The following is an 11,907-nucleotide window of genomic DNA, read 5'->3' on the forward strand; positions in this document are numbered from 1 at the left end:
TCTGGGATCCTCAGCCCCACAGGGCTCAGTGCTGCCGGGCTGCAGGCAGGACAGCTGCCAGGTCCTGCGTCCCTGGAGAGATGGAGCACGCCATGGCCATGTTATGGGTCTTTGAACCCGTAACAGATGCCACGTGTTTGTGTGGGCCCAGTGGTGTCTGGGGGGGTGGGGGTGAGCAGGAGGGGCAGAGGGATCTGTGTTAGCTCCTTTTTCAACTGAGGCCAAGTGCTGGGGTGAAGTGAGGAGAGAGTCGGCTGGGACGTGGGGCAGGGCTGACCCTGGGGATGCTGCCAGGATGGCTTCCTGCGGGCAAGTGCCAACGGAGGAGCCTGTGGAGATCTTTGCTGGGTGCTTCAGCAGCCACAACCCCACACAGCAAAGGGCATCGCTGGTGCAGCACAGCCAAAACCCTTCTGGGGAGGCATCGGCCACCGCAGTGGGGATGCAGGCCCCCATCAGCAGTGGAGCCCACTCTTTGCCCCATGAAATCCCCCCGAGAGGGGCCCTGGGCTGCCCGGCCAGCGCGGGGGAGGCCGCGGCATCCCAACAATGTGGCCCTGCGCCCGGCAGCGGGTCAGGCACCACGTGCCGCTCCTGGCACTCGCGGGCAGCGCCACCCCCGCCATCCCGCTGCCTGCACCGGTGTCCCCGAGGGGGAGGACGGGCCAGACCGCAGGGGCGGGGGCAGCCCCGGCACTCTCTGTCGTGGCCCAGCCCGGGCGGGCGGCGCTAGGACCCCCTCGGCACTCCCCGGTCCGGGCGGCGCTAGGACCCCTGCGGCGCTCCCCGACCCCGGGGCGGCGCGCGGCTCCCGGGGCTCCGTGCGCGCGGCGGCGGCGGTGGTCCCGGTCCGGGCGGCGGCAGCAGCGGCACCGGCAGCAGCATCGCGGCGCACTGCGGAGCCGAGCGGTCGGTGGACCGGGCGCGTCCCCTCCGGGCCCGTTTAGCCGGTGCGGGGGGCGGAACGGCGCCGTGGCCGGCCGGAGGAGCGGCCCTCGCCCCCGCGGCTTCGGTGCACGGTGGATGGGCGCGCACCGTGGTGGTGCGCGGGGAAGGGGCCGGCTCCTCCCCGCCTGGACGCGGCCGGGCTCCGGCCTGCCCGGTTCCTGCAAAGCGGGGCTGCCGGGGGAGGGCTGGCGGTTCTAGGGGAGCGGGAGGTCGCATCCCGGGGGGGCTGGGGGGGTGAGGGCTGCACCCCGGGAACAGGGGGGTTGCATGCTAGGGCGGGGGAGGATTTGCACGTAGGCGTGGAGGAAGGTTTGCACCCCGGGGGGGGCCAGGAGAGGGTTTTCACTTCCCGGGATGCAGGAGGGTTTGCATCCGGGGCTGGGGGAACACCGGCACATGGGTGTGCAGCGAGATTTGCACCCCGGGGGTGCAGGGAGGGGGGAGCGGGTCTGGAGCAGCCCTTCCGGGTCTGGAGCAGCCCTTCCCCGGCAGAGCCATGGCCGTGCTCGCCGGAGGGCCCTGGCAGCCCCCCGCCGCCCGCGGGGCGCACCGGGCGGAGGAGGAGACGATGGACCCCCCCGCGCCGCTCGCCGCCCGCTGCAGATGAGAGCCCCCGCCCAGGTAAGGCCCGCGGGGTCCCCGCTGTGGGGTCACCCGTGGTCTGAGCACTAGGGAGGGAGCAAAGCTGGGTGCAGCGGCAGGAGCGAGGGTCCCGGCTCTGCTCCCCAGCGGGGTCCTGGCGCCGCTCCCCAGCCTGTGCATGGCGAAGCCATTGCCTGGGCTCCCCGGGCAGGTTGGCACCTTCCCGGGCATCGACACGGGCCCCGAGAGCCCTTTGGGGTCCCCAGTCTCCCCAGGGCTTGAACCCAGGCTGCTGCATAATTTTCCATCCCTGCTACTCCCAGGGCAATTAGTAAACAGGCTTCCATTTTTTTTTTAAATTTCCAATTGCTCTGACTACTCCAGGGCAGTGAGGGACTCACTAACGAGGACTTTGAAAAATAAATTGGGTCAGTCCACCTTTCTGAGCCTGGGCAAATGGAGGTTAGAGCAGGTCCCCCTGGGGGTGAGCATCTGGAGTGCACCCCACACACCTCAGGTCCCGGGGCTGGGGAGGTCCCTGCAGGCTCCAGCTGAACTTGAGCCCATGTATGAGCTGAGTTGGACAGGTCTCAGTTCCTCTTCCCCTAGTCCCAGCCTTTGCAGTGGTTGTTTTAATGGGATTTTGCCTCAGGAGCGGCAGGTTTACCCTCACTGACCCCTGTGGATTTGAGCAGCTTCAGCCCCGCCGGCGGGGGATAATCCCTCCCTGGAGCCCAGCCCGCCATGGGGATTTCCCCGGCACGAGCTGTGGCTGGGTTTGGTTTTTCAGCACCGCAGAGCCCGCCTGGCCTCTGCCCACAGCGTTTCTCTTCCCCACACTGGTGCCGGGATTTGTCCTCCCCTCCGGCACAGCCGAGCAGGGCTGCCCAGCAGCTCATCCCGTATCCCCACCAGCACCCAGGGAAGCCTCTCCCCGAGCAGTGGGGGGACAGGAGCCTGAGTGCAGTGGCGGGGGGCCAGCCCTGGGGTGACTGCATGCCTTGCAGGTGCTCGCAGGACGCCGGCGATCGCTGCACACTGAGGCCAGCGCAGAGACATGAGTGGCAGCACGGTGAGTGCCAGGGCATCACCCCGGGGACAGCAGGCATCTCCTTGGGGACGCCAGGCATCCCGCTGGAGATGCTGCGGGGAGTAGGGCCGGATGCCGATGCTCACAGGGTGGGGGCAGTGGCTGACGCTCTCCCCCTGCCCGCAGAGCCAGCGCGCCGCCGCCCTGGGGGTCCTCTTTGCCCTGATCATGTTGCTGATCATCTACAGCTCCGGCAGCGGGAGCGAGGTCTTCCCCTACAGCCGCCTGCGGGGCAGAGCCCGCCGGCCCCCCGACCTCAAGAAGTGGGGGGTGAAAAGCGGGTACCTGCCCGTCTGCGGGAACAAGGTATGAGCTGGGTGCTGGGGTCCAGCCTCAGCAGTGGGCGCAGGATCCCGCCCTCCGCTGACATCCAGCCAAATCATCCCCTCTGGTGGGACAGTGGCTCCACAGGGGATGGCGGTGCCTTGTCCCCTGTCCCAGCTGCATCCCTCTCCGCTGGGTTGCAGTGACACCAAAAGTCACCTGCTCACGGCACTTGTGGTCCCCAGACCCTGACTGCCCGCTGCCACCAGTGCGTTGTCGTCACGAGCTCCAGCCACCTCCTGGGCACCCGCCTGGGCACGGCCATCGACAGGGCCGAGTGCACCATCCGCATGAACGATGCTCCCACCACTGGCTATGAGGTTGACGTGGGCAACAAAACCAGCTTCCGTGTGGTGGCCCACTCCAGCCTCTACCGCGTCCTCAAGCGGCCCCAGGAGTTTGTCAACAAGACCCCAGAGACCATCTTCATCTTCTGGGGGCCGCCTGCCAAGATGCAGAAGAGCCTCCTGAAAATCATCCAACGCGTCAGTGCCTCCTTCCCCAACATGACAGCCTATGTCGTCTCCCCCGGACGCATGAAGCAGTTTGATGACCTGTTTCGGGGGGAGACAGGGAAGGACAGGTACCTTGGAGCCACCACCTGCACTGTGTCCCCTCCTTTTCCAGGTCCCTGAGGCGGAGCTGGCTCTTGGGGCTGCTCCCTGGCTGTGGCATCGGGATGGGGGTCCCTGAGGCACGTTGGGGACCCGGGTGGGGGTCCATCACCTGTATCACCTCACTCCTGTCTCCCTCCATTTCTCCTCCCCAGGGAGAAGTCACGCTCATGGCTCAGCACCGGCTGGTTCACCATGGTGATCGCAGTGGAGCTGTGCGATGCCGTCCACGTCTATGGCATGGTGCCACCCAACTACTGCGGGTAAGGAGACCCCCGACCCCCCACCCCAGCCCCCTGGCCCCACTGTGGGGCTCACCCCATGCTTTCCCACCCCTGCAGCCGCCGGCCCCCGCCCCGCCGCCTGCCCTACCACTACTACGAGCCAAAGGGCCCTGACGAGTGCACAACCTACATCCACAACGAGCGGAGCCGCAAGGGCAACCACCACCGCTTCATCACCGAGAAGCGGGTCTTCGCCAGCTGGGCCGGTCTCTACAACATCACCTTCTCCCACCCTGCCTGGCCCTAGGGGCTGCCCTCACCCCCAGCTGGGCAGACCCCTGGAGCTGGGATGGATGGGGGTTCCCCTGCATCCCCCGGGAGCAGGGAGCGGCAGGAGGCAGGCATGGGAGTGCCACCAGGTACCTCCCACAGGACCACCGCCATTGTGCATGGTGGCTCCTCGCACCTGGGATGCGTTGGGGTTTGAGCTGTTTTTCTGGGGGGGGCCAGGTGGTGAGTGCAGGGTTTGAGGTCCCCCTGTTCCACGGGCAGGAGGTGTGGGGGTGAGATCCTGCCCAGTCCTGGTCCAGGAGAGTGTTGCTGCCCCTGCAAGCACACAAGGGGGTGCCAGGTCCCCTCAACTCAGTTTGGGGTTGCGTCACTTTTGGGGCCACCATGGAGACTGTTTCTCCCCACTCTCCGGGTGAGTGGACCTCCTCTTGGGGCTCAGCCACCCCCAGCACCCCGATCCCGGTCCACGGGCATCCTTCCCTCAGCAGAACCCCGTAGTTTTCACCCCATGGGGGTGACACTGCCACCCGCGGTGCCCCAGCACCCCAAAAACACCCATCTCCTTCTGACACCACTGCGCCCCATGCCCACACTGCCAAAACCTTTTCTAACCGAGCGATGGGATTTTGGGGCCTTTTGCTTTTTTTTCTCTCCCTGCTTCTGGTCCCAGGGTTTGTATTTGACTTTCTCTCCAAGCACAACCGGCCGAAGGAGCGAGCAGGGGCTGCCAGATGCTCATCAGCGGTAACGAAGGGGACAGCAGCAGTCTGCGGCTCGGTCCTCATAATTTATTAACCGCTAATGAACTATTTAGAAGTGGGCACATAGCGGCGGAGGGGGGGCAGCAGTGCCCCTTGGTACCCTGTGGCTGAGGGAGGATTTTGTTATTAGTTTCTCAGAAGCGGAGAGGTGGGTTTGGGGGAAATAGGTAAATACGGTGTGTTTGGGTGCTGAGCCCTGGTAAGGCTCCGTGCCTCAGTTTCCCTCTGGCTGTGGGCTGTCCCCATTGTGGCTGGGGCAGTGGGGAGCTCAGTGCAGGGGGAAGCCACAGGACATCCGCATTTTGTAATGGTTTGTACAGGAATAAATATTGCTGAAGTCTGTCGCCTTGGGCCCTGGCTCCAGGCTGGGTTTTTGGGGCTGGGCAGTGGGTGCTGGTGGTGCCATCGGAGGGGATCTCGGGACCCCCAGCCCGCAGCAGTGCTGGCCCTGGGAGCTCAGGAGGATACGGGAAGGGAACTGGTGTGTCCAGGTGGGACCCTGGCTGACCCCAGCTGTGAGCCGTCCCCCCGTGCCTGCCCGGAGCAGGTGGCAGCTGAAACCTCCCCAACTTGTGTCACCCCCACCCAGCTGCCCGGGGGTCGCTGGGCCTTGGGACGGGTCTCTGCAGCCACTGAAGAGGAGGAGGAGAGGCAGGTAAGGCCAGTGCACCCCTGGGGCTTTACCCACCCCCCGGGGTTGGCAGGGTGGGAGTGCCAGGTGGGGTGCTGCGGGGGGTGGGGACAGGGATGGGGACATGGGGACGGGCATGGGGACAGTGGGCCCCCCCCCCCCGAGGCTGGGGGAGGAGGCGCGGGATAGAGGCGTGGGGAGCCCCAGAGATGTCTCAGGGACCCCAAACCCAGCAGGGTGGAGGCTCCCCCTGCAGATGGGGAAACTGAGGCACGGGGGGGTCGTGGGGGGCCGGTGCAGCGCAAACCCCGGCCTGGGGGCTCCGCACCCCTCGGCCGTGCAGGAGTTAACCGCAGCGCAGCCCCCCGCCGGGGCTGGGACCCCCCGCCGGGCCGACACAAGGACCGATGCTACGGGGGGCGGGGGGGCCCCCCCGGCTGCCCGTCCCCTGCCCGTCCCCTGCCCGCTGGGCGGCAGCGGCCCCGCTCCCGGCATGCACCGCGGCTCCAGCGATCTATATATAGCGGTAAAAATAGCCGGGCAGGACAGCAGGCAGCTGCCCGCGCTGCCCGGCCCCGGCCCCGCGCCCAGAGGTCAGTGCCCCCCGCCCCGGGGGCTCCCGGTGCCCCGGGCCTCGGGGGGGGTCACTGCGGCACCGGCGTCTGGAGGGGCTCACGGCGGGGGGGGGGGGGGGGCTGTGCCCGCCGATGCTGCCCGACCGGCCCCTGTCCCCGGGGGGGGGCTGCCAGCACCGGCTGGGGACGGGGCCGCGCTGCAGGGGATGCGGGGGGGCGTTGCAGGGCATGGCGAGGGGTTTGCGTGGGGTGCTGGGGGCACCGGTGCTGAGGCACTTGCGTGGGTGCAGGAACCGTTGCAGGGGATAGTGGGGGGCTTGCGTGCGGTGCTGGAGGGGCTTGCAGGGATGCTGGAGCCGTTGCATGGGTGCTGGGGGTTTGCAGGGGGTGCTGGAGGGGTTGCAGGGGTGCTGGAGCAGCCCAGTCCTGGGGCTGGGGTCCCGGGGGGTGAGCTTGATGCCGGTGGGGTGCGATGGGGGCTGGGGATGGGGGAGGGGTGGGTTGGAGCTGGCGGTGGGGTGAGATTGGTGGGAGCACCCTGGGGCGCATCCTGCGATGGCCTTTGCTGGGGAGTCCCAGGACACACTGCACCCCCCTCCCCAGCCCCATCCTGCTGGGCTCCCTGGTCAGCACCCGCTCCCCATCTCCTCAGGACTGGGCACCTCCACATCACCCTCACCCTGCACCCATGGGCCCAGCGCTGCGCTGGATCAGGCCTTGAGCCCGCACCAAGGGCCGGGGCTGCCCCCACCCCCTGTGCTCCCACCAAGGTCAGTGCCAGCAGTCCTGGGGCTCGGCACCCCTCACAATTAGGGACCCTGGCTGGGGGTCCTGCACCCTCCCAGCACCACCCAGACCACATGGGGGCCATCCCAGGGCTTCAGCCCCGCAGCACAGGTGGGACGTGACCCAGTGCCGGTTTCAGCCCGGCCATACTTAGCCTCTGCCCTTTCCCGGCTGTAACACGACCTCATCAGGCCGTGGGCTCGTTTGGCCACGGGATGCCCCATCCCAGCACCCCGTCCAGCCGGTTTGGGGTGACGCGCTGTGGCCAAGCAGGTCAGGTGCTGCGGGGTGGGGTGCAGGCAGGCAGGATGGCCAACCTTCCCCCCCCAGGTGATGGTGGTGCAACGGGGTGCTGCAAGCCCCACCTTGGGGCACCCCCCAAAAAAACAGCCCACGGGGAGCTGGGGGGAAGCTGCCTCCATCACTCAGTGCCCTGGTGACACCGGTCAACTCAAGCTGCTTTCCGGCTGCCAGGAGGCACCCCGGGCACAGGGATGTGGTCAGGGCAGGGGAGGAAGCCGGTAACGTCACCACGCGTCACCCGGCATGGGGAAGCCCTCACCGCCCTCACCGCAGCCGGATGGGGCGGGTGGCTGCCGGGAGCCAGGTAGGCGATGGCCGTGATAGCAGAGGGCCCGAGCTCCCTGTTTTAGGGCCAAGCCATGGAGCTGGGCACCAGCATGGCAGGGAGGGCAGAGCTGTTGTCTCCCTGCACCCTGGCCCAGGGGACCTGTATGTCCCTGAGGTACTGAGTTTTTCATCCTGTTGTTCTTCCCTCGCAGCCTGAAGTGCTCCTGTGCCTGGACCGCGGCAGCATGTCGACAGGTGAGTGCTCTGTCCACCTTGCATCCATCCCCCCTGCATCCGTCTGTCCCTTCGGTCCCCCTGCATCCCGTCCCCCTTACACGCATCCCCTCCTTCCTCCTTGTAGCCCTCCCATTTGTCCCTCGCACTCATCCCCTCCATCCCCTTTCCATCGCTCCCCTCCATCCCCCTTCCGCCCCTTCCCTATGTCCTCCCCTTGCCTCCCTCCTGTCTGTCCGTCCCCCGTGTCCCTCCAGCCCCCCACGTACCCCACGTCTCCTCAGTCCCCGCCAGCCACTTGGCACTGTCCCCAGCCCCAGGGATCGCTGGGTGCCGAAGGAGTTGAAATTTCAGCTGGCTGTAATCAGGAGATGGGAAAGTGGCCCCAGAGTGGCTCGGCTTTATTTTTAGCTCTGCCTCCCCCCGCGGCATTGCACCCTGGCATTGCCCCGCACCACGGCTGGGCCACATCCTACAGGTGCCGAGGAACCGTGTGCCTGGGTGCTCAGCAGGGGACAGGGCGGTTAGTGCCACCTGCACCTTGGCCACCAGGTCCAGGGACCGACGCTGGGGTTCAGGGACTGCTGGGGGTTGCACCAGGTGCTCGAGGTGGCCATGCCAAGCCGATCCTGCCACAGCCCCCATTAGCCCGCTGGGGCAACAAGCCAGTCACGGGGATGGATGTGGTCGGTCCTTGCCCGTGCTGGAGCCATGGACAGTGACCATCTCCAGGACACCCCACATCAGTGGGATTCCAGCCTCCTGGCCAAGGTGCCATGTGGTCTTTGTGCTCAGCCACATCCAGCCCGGCCGCCCCAACCTGCTCAGGTGATGAGGACAGCACATGGCTGCTTCCCACTTTGCTTTATCCTCTGCGGGGCTGGGGTGGTTCCCCTGCATCCCTGGGGATGCCTGCCCTGGATCTTGCTCCCCTGGGAAGACCTTGGTCCTCAACATGCTTTCTGGCTTTTGATAATTACTTATTTTCCTTCTCTCCCCCAGAAAAACTCAAGCACCACAAAATCATCTTCGTGGTGGGTAAGTTGATGTCTGGGTCCTGCTGCTGGCGGGGTCAAGGCCACAGCGCAGCCCTGTCCCCCCTGCGCCTCCAGGGTTGGGGGGGCTGCAGGGAGCCTCCAGGGCTGGGGAGCTGGGACTGGAGCCTGGGGCTGTGGGACCTTGGCTGTCCCCAGGCACTGTGGGGTGGCCATGGCTCTGGCCCAGCTCCTCAAGGCCATGGTGGGGTGTGCTGGGACCAGGAGGGTGCCACTGGTCAGGCATGGGGTGGCAGCATCTGGGGTGATGTGACAGTAAACATCTAGGTCCTGGGTGCCAATGGGGTGGTGATGTCCTGAGTGCTATTGGGCAGTGATGACCTGGCTGCTGATGGGGTTCATGATACCCCGGATGCTGTTGAGACAGTGACATCCAGGTGCTGATGGGGTGGTGGTGGTGTCCTGGATGCCATCAGAGTGGTGGTGCCCACATGCCAATTGCCAGCAGCCCATGCCACCCCCAAGGACCTGGCATTCCCCAGCCCACCCCAGGAGCAGCTCTTCCCATCCTTCTGGCACTGGGCTTGGGGACACCATCCATCATCTCACTGGGCTCTGGGGACTCCCGTGGGTCTGTGCTGCTGCTTCCGAGTACCTGTCCAGCTCCTTACCTGTGGTTTGGGGCACCTGTGGCCCTTGTGTGACTTGCAGGTGGCCCCGGCTCAGGGAAGGGGACCCAGTGTGAGAAGATCGTACAGAAATATGGCTACACCCACCTCTCCACGGGGGACCTGCTGCGGGCAGAGGTCAGCTCAGGCTCAGAGCGGGGCAAGAAGCTGCAGGCCATCATGGAGAAGGGCGAGCTGGTACCCCTGGTGAGTCCACGCGGGTCACCGGCTGTGGCGCTGTGGGGGCACCAGACACCATGGTGATGGTCAGCATGTGGACCGGGGACATCTCCATCCCTGCCACCCCAGGGGAGGTTTGCAGCAGGGATGGGGGGACAGCTGGGTGCAGAGGGGGGGACCATGTTGTTGCGCGTCAGCCCTGGCAGCTCTGTCCCCCCTCCCCAGGACACGGTGCTGGACATGCTGCGGGACGCCATGGTGGCCAAAGCAGATGTGTCCAAGGGCTTCCTCATCGACGGCTACCCCCGCGAGGTGAAGCAGGGAGAGGAGTTTGAGAAGAAGGTGAGGGCTGGTGCCATGCTGTGCCATGCATCCAGGCAGAGGGGCTTCATCCAACAGCAGCCCAGCCTCCCCATCCCCGTGAAGATCCTGTCCCAACAAGGTCTAAACTGGGCACCGTCCCAGCCAGCAGGTCCCCTGCCTTGGGGACAGCCCACACCCAGGGCGCAGTGGGGGGAACATCTTTCCAGGGTGTCCTCAGGCTGACGGAGGATGACCACAGTGCCGGCGAGATGGTGATGGCAGAGAGCCAGGGCTTGGCCACACTGTCCCTGTGCCTTCCTCTGCACGGGTCTGGGGGCCACTGGGACACCAGAATGGTGGCCCCCAGACCCATGTGGAGGAAGGCAGAGGATGGCGTGGGGACATCTGTGACCCCCATGCTCACTACCACCATCTTCCCAAACCAGACCCATGCTGGTTTGGCATAGTGACAGCCATGTCCCCCCTGCCCACAGATCGCCCCCCCCACGCTGCTGCTCTACGTGGACGCGGGGAAGGAGACGATGGTGAAACGCTTGCTGAAGCGAGGCGAGACCAGTGGGCGGGTGGACGACAATGAGGAGACCATCAAGAAGCGTTTGGAGACCTACTACAAGGCCACCGAGCCTGTCATTGCCTTCTACAAGAGCAGAGGTATCGTCCGCCAGGTAAGCGGGGACGTGGCTGATGTCAGCACCCTCCAGCCCCACGGCTCGGGGTGCCTGTGGTCCCAGGGGAGGGGAAGTGATGGGTGGGGCTGATGAGGGAAGGGGAAAAAACTCGATCCTAGCTCATTTGGGGTGGGCTTGACCCCTCGAAGCCGGCCAGATCCTCTGCTTCCCAACACAGAGACCCCCTCCAAGGATGGCCCTGAACCCCTTTGCCCTAAATTTGCCCCAATCTCTCTGCCCCCCATGGCCAAAATCCATCCCTGGAAGAGCTCCGGTCGCACCGTCCCCTCAGGTGACCCCCCCTCTGCACCCAGCTCAACGCCGAGGGCTCCGTGGAGGAGGTTTTCCAGCAGGTCTGCTCCCACCTCGACACCCTGTAGCCGACCCCCTGGCCCCGCTCCCCCCGCCGGCGCGCTCCGGCAGAGACAGCGGAAGCGGCTTTATCCTGTTTTCGTGGACGGAGCCACGCGAAGGAAATTTCAAGGACATTGTGTTTGGCTCTTTCCCGTCTCTCCCCAGTAAAGTTCACTTTAATGAGCCCAGACTTTATCTTTTTCTTCTGTCGCAGGAAATGAGTTTTTCTTTCCAGAGATTTTTTTTTTTCTCCCCCCTGTCTCCCCCCCCCCAGCCCCTCTGGAGCTGATTAAGGGCAGGAAGCGGGTGTTTATCCCACCGGGGCAGCGGGATGATGCTGTGCTCGGAGGAAGGGAGGGAGCATCCCGGCCGCTCGCCCCAGCTTCCCAATCCACAGCCTGCGGGGAGCCTGCAGCCGCATCCTGCAGCCTGTCCCCCTCGCCCCGATCCCGTCCCGCTTGCTGCACCCCCCTGTGCTCTGTGTGTGTGTGTGTCCCTGGAGATGCAGGCAGCATCTGAGCCCTATCCTGCACTCGCATCCCTTCCTCCCGGCTCTCCCTCAGCCTGCCAGGGGCTGGGGGTGGCCGGATTCAGATCCCGGCATGGGCCCAGCAATGCCGGGATGGGGATTTCCACCACTTTCATATCTCGGCCTTTCCTTGTTTCTTTTGGCTGTCAGGGTTTTTTGGGGTGCCGTTGGTGCCACCTCTCAGCCCAGGATGGAGCCGTGTTCCTGGGGGGGCCAGGGGACGTGCTGAGGACACCCAGCTCAGCCCAGCCACCACGCTGGGAGCCCTCGTGGAGGGGGGACAGGGTCAGGATCCTCATGGGGGGTGAGCTGCAGGCCCCAGCAGACAGGCAGTTGGGGATGTTGGTACTGGGGACAGGGATTTGGGGGCTCCCCAGCACCCACTGAGCTGCCCAGGCACAACGCCGCAGCAGAGGGGCTGCGGCAGGGCTTGGGGCCGGGGTTTACCCAGCCACAGGGAGGGTGGGAGGCAGCAGAACTGTGACCCCCCGCAGGGCCCCCAACCACTCGCTTTTGGGCTGCTGGGAGCCGGGCACAGAGCCAAAGGGCTGGGGGGGCC

At 65.9% G+C, this 11,907-nt stretch overlaps 2 protein-coding genes across 5 annotated transcripts; both read left to right on the plus strand.

The window, feature by feature from the left end:
- The first annotated feature begins 672 nt into the window (after positions 1-672).
- On the plus strand, positions 673-5,185 carry ST6GALNAC6 (ST6 N-acetylgalactosaminide alpha-2,6-sialyltransferase 6). 3 transcript variants are annotated; one of them, XM_054849042.1, is made up of 7 exons: positions 673-950; positions 1,441-1,569; positions 2,538-2,602; positions 2,747-2,926; positions 3,130-3,527; positions 3,714-3,821; positions 3,900-5,185. In XM_054849042.1, exons 3-7 carry the CDS (start codon positions 2,588-2,590, stop codon positions 4,087-4,089), a joined length of 891 nt encoding a protein of 296 aa, XP_054705017.1. In that variant the 5' UTR covers positions 673-950; positions 1,441-1,569; positions 2,538-2,587; the 3' UTR covers positions 4,090-5,185. The 3 variants fall into 3 exon arrangements, with proteins under 3 accessions (XP_054705017.1, XP_054705015.1, XP_054705018.1); XM_054849040.1 differs by having other exon boundaries at positions 673-909; XM_054849043.1 differs by having other exon boundaries at positions 673-909; positions 2,548-2,602.
- Positions 5,186-5,980: 795 nt separating this feature from the next.
- AK1 (adenylate kinase 1) lies at positions 5,981-11,002 on the plus strand. 2 transcript variants are annotated; one of them, XM_054849045.1, is made up of 8 exons: positions 6,018-6,058; positions 6,693-6,810; positions 7,609-7,651; positions 8,633-8,668; positions 9,337-9,500; positions 9,699-9,815; positions 10,271-10,462; positions 10,780-11,002. In XM_054849045.1, the coding sequence occupies exons 3-8, from the start codon at positions 7,642-7,644 to the stop codon at positions 10,843-10,845; spliced, it is 585 nt and encodes a 194-aa protein (XP_054705020.1). In that variant the 5' UTR covers positions 6,018-6,058; positions 6,693-6,810; positions 7,609-7,641; the 3' UTR covers positions 10,846-11,002. The 2 variants fall into 2 exon arrangements, with proteins under 2 accessions (XP_054705019.1, XP_054705020.1); XM_054849044.1 differs by lacking the exon at positions 6,693-6,810 and having other exon boundaries at positions 5,981-6,058.
- The last annotated feature ends 905 nt before the right edge of the window (positions 11,003-11,907 follow it).

The sequence above is a fragment of the Grus americana genome, chromosome 20 (assembly GCF_028858705.1).
Source record: "Grus americana isolate bGruAme1 chromosome 20, bGruAme1.mat, whole genome shotgun sequence".
NCBI classification, from domain to species: Eukaryota; Metazoa; Chordata; class Aves; order Gruiformes; family Gruidae; genus Grus; species Grus americana.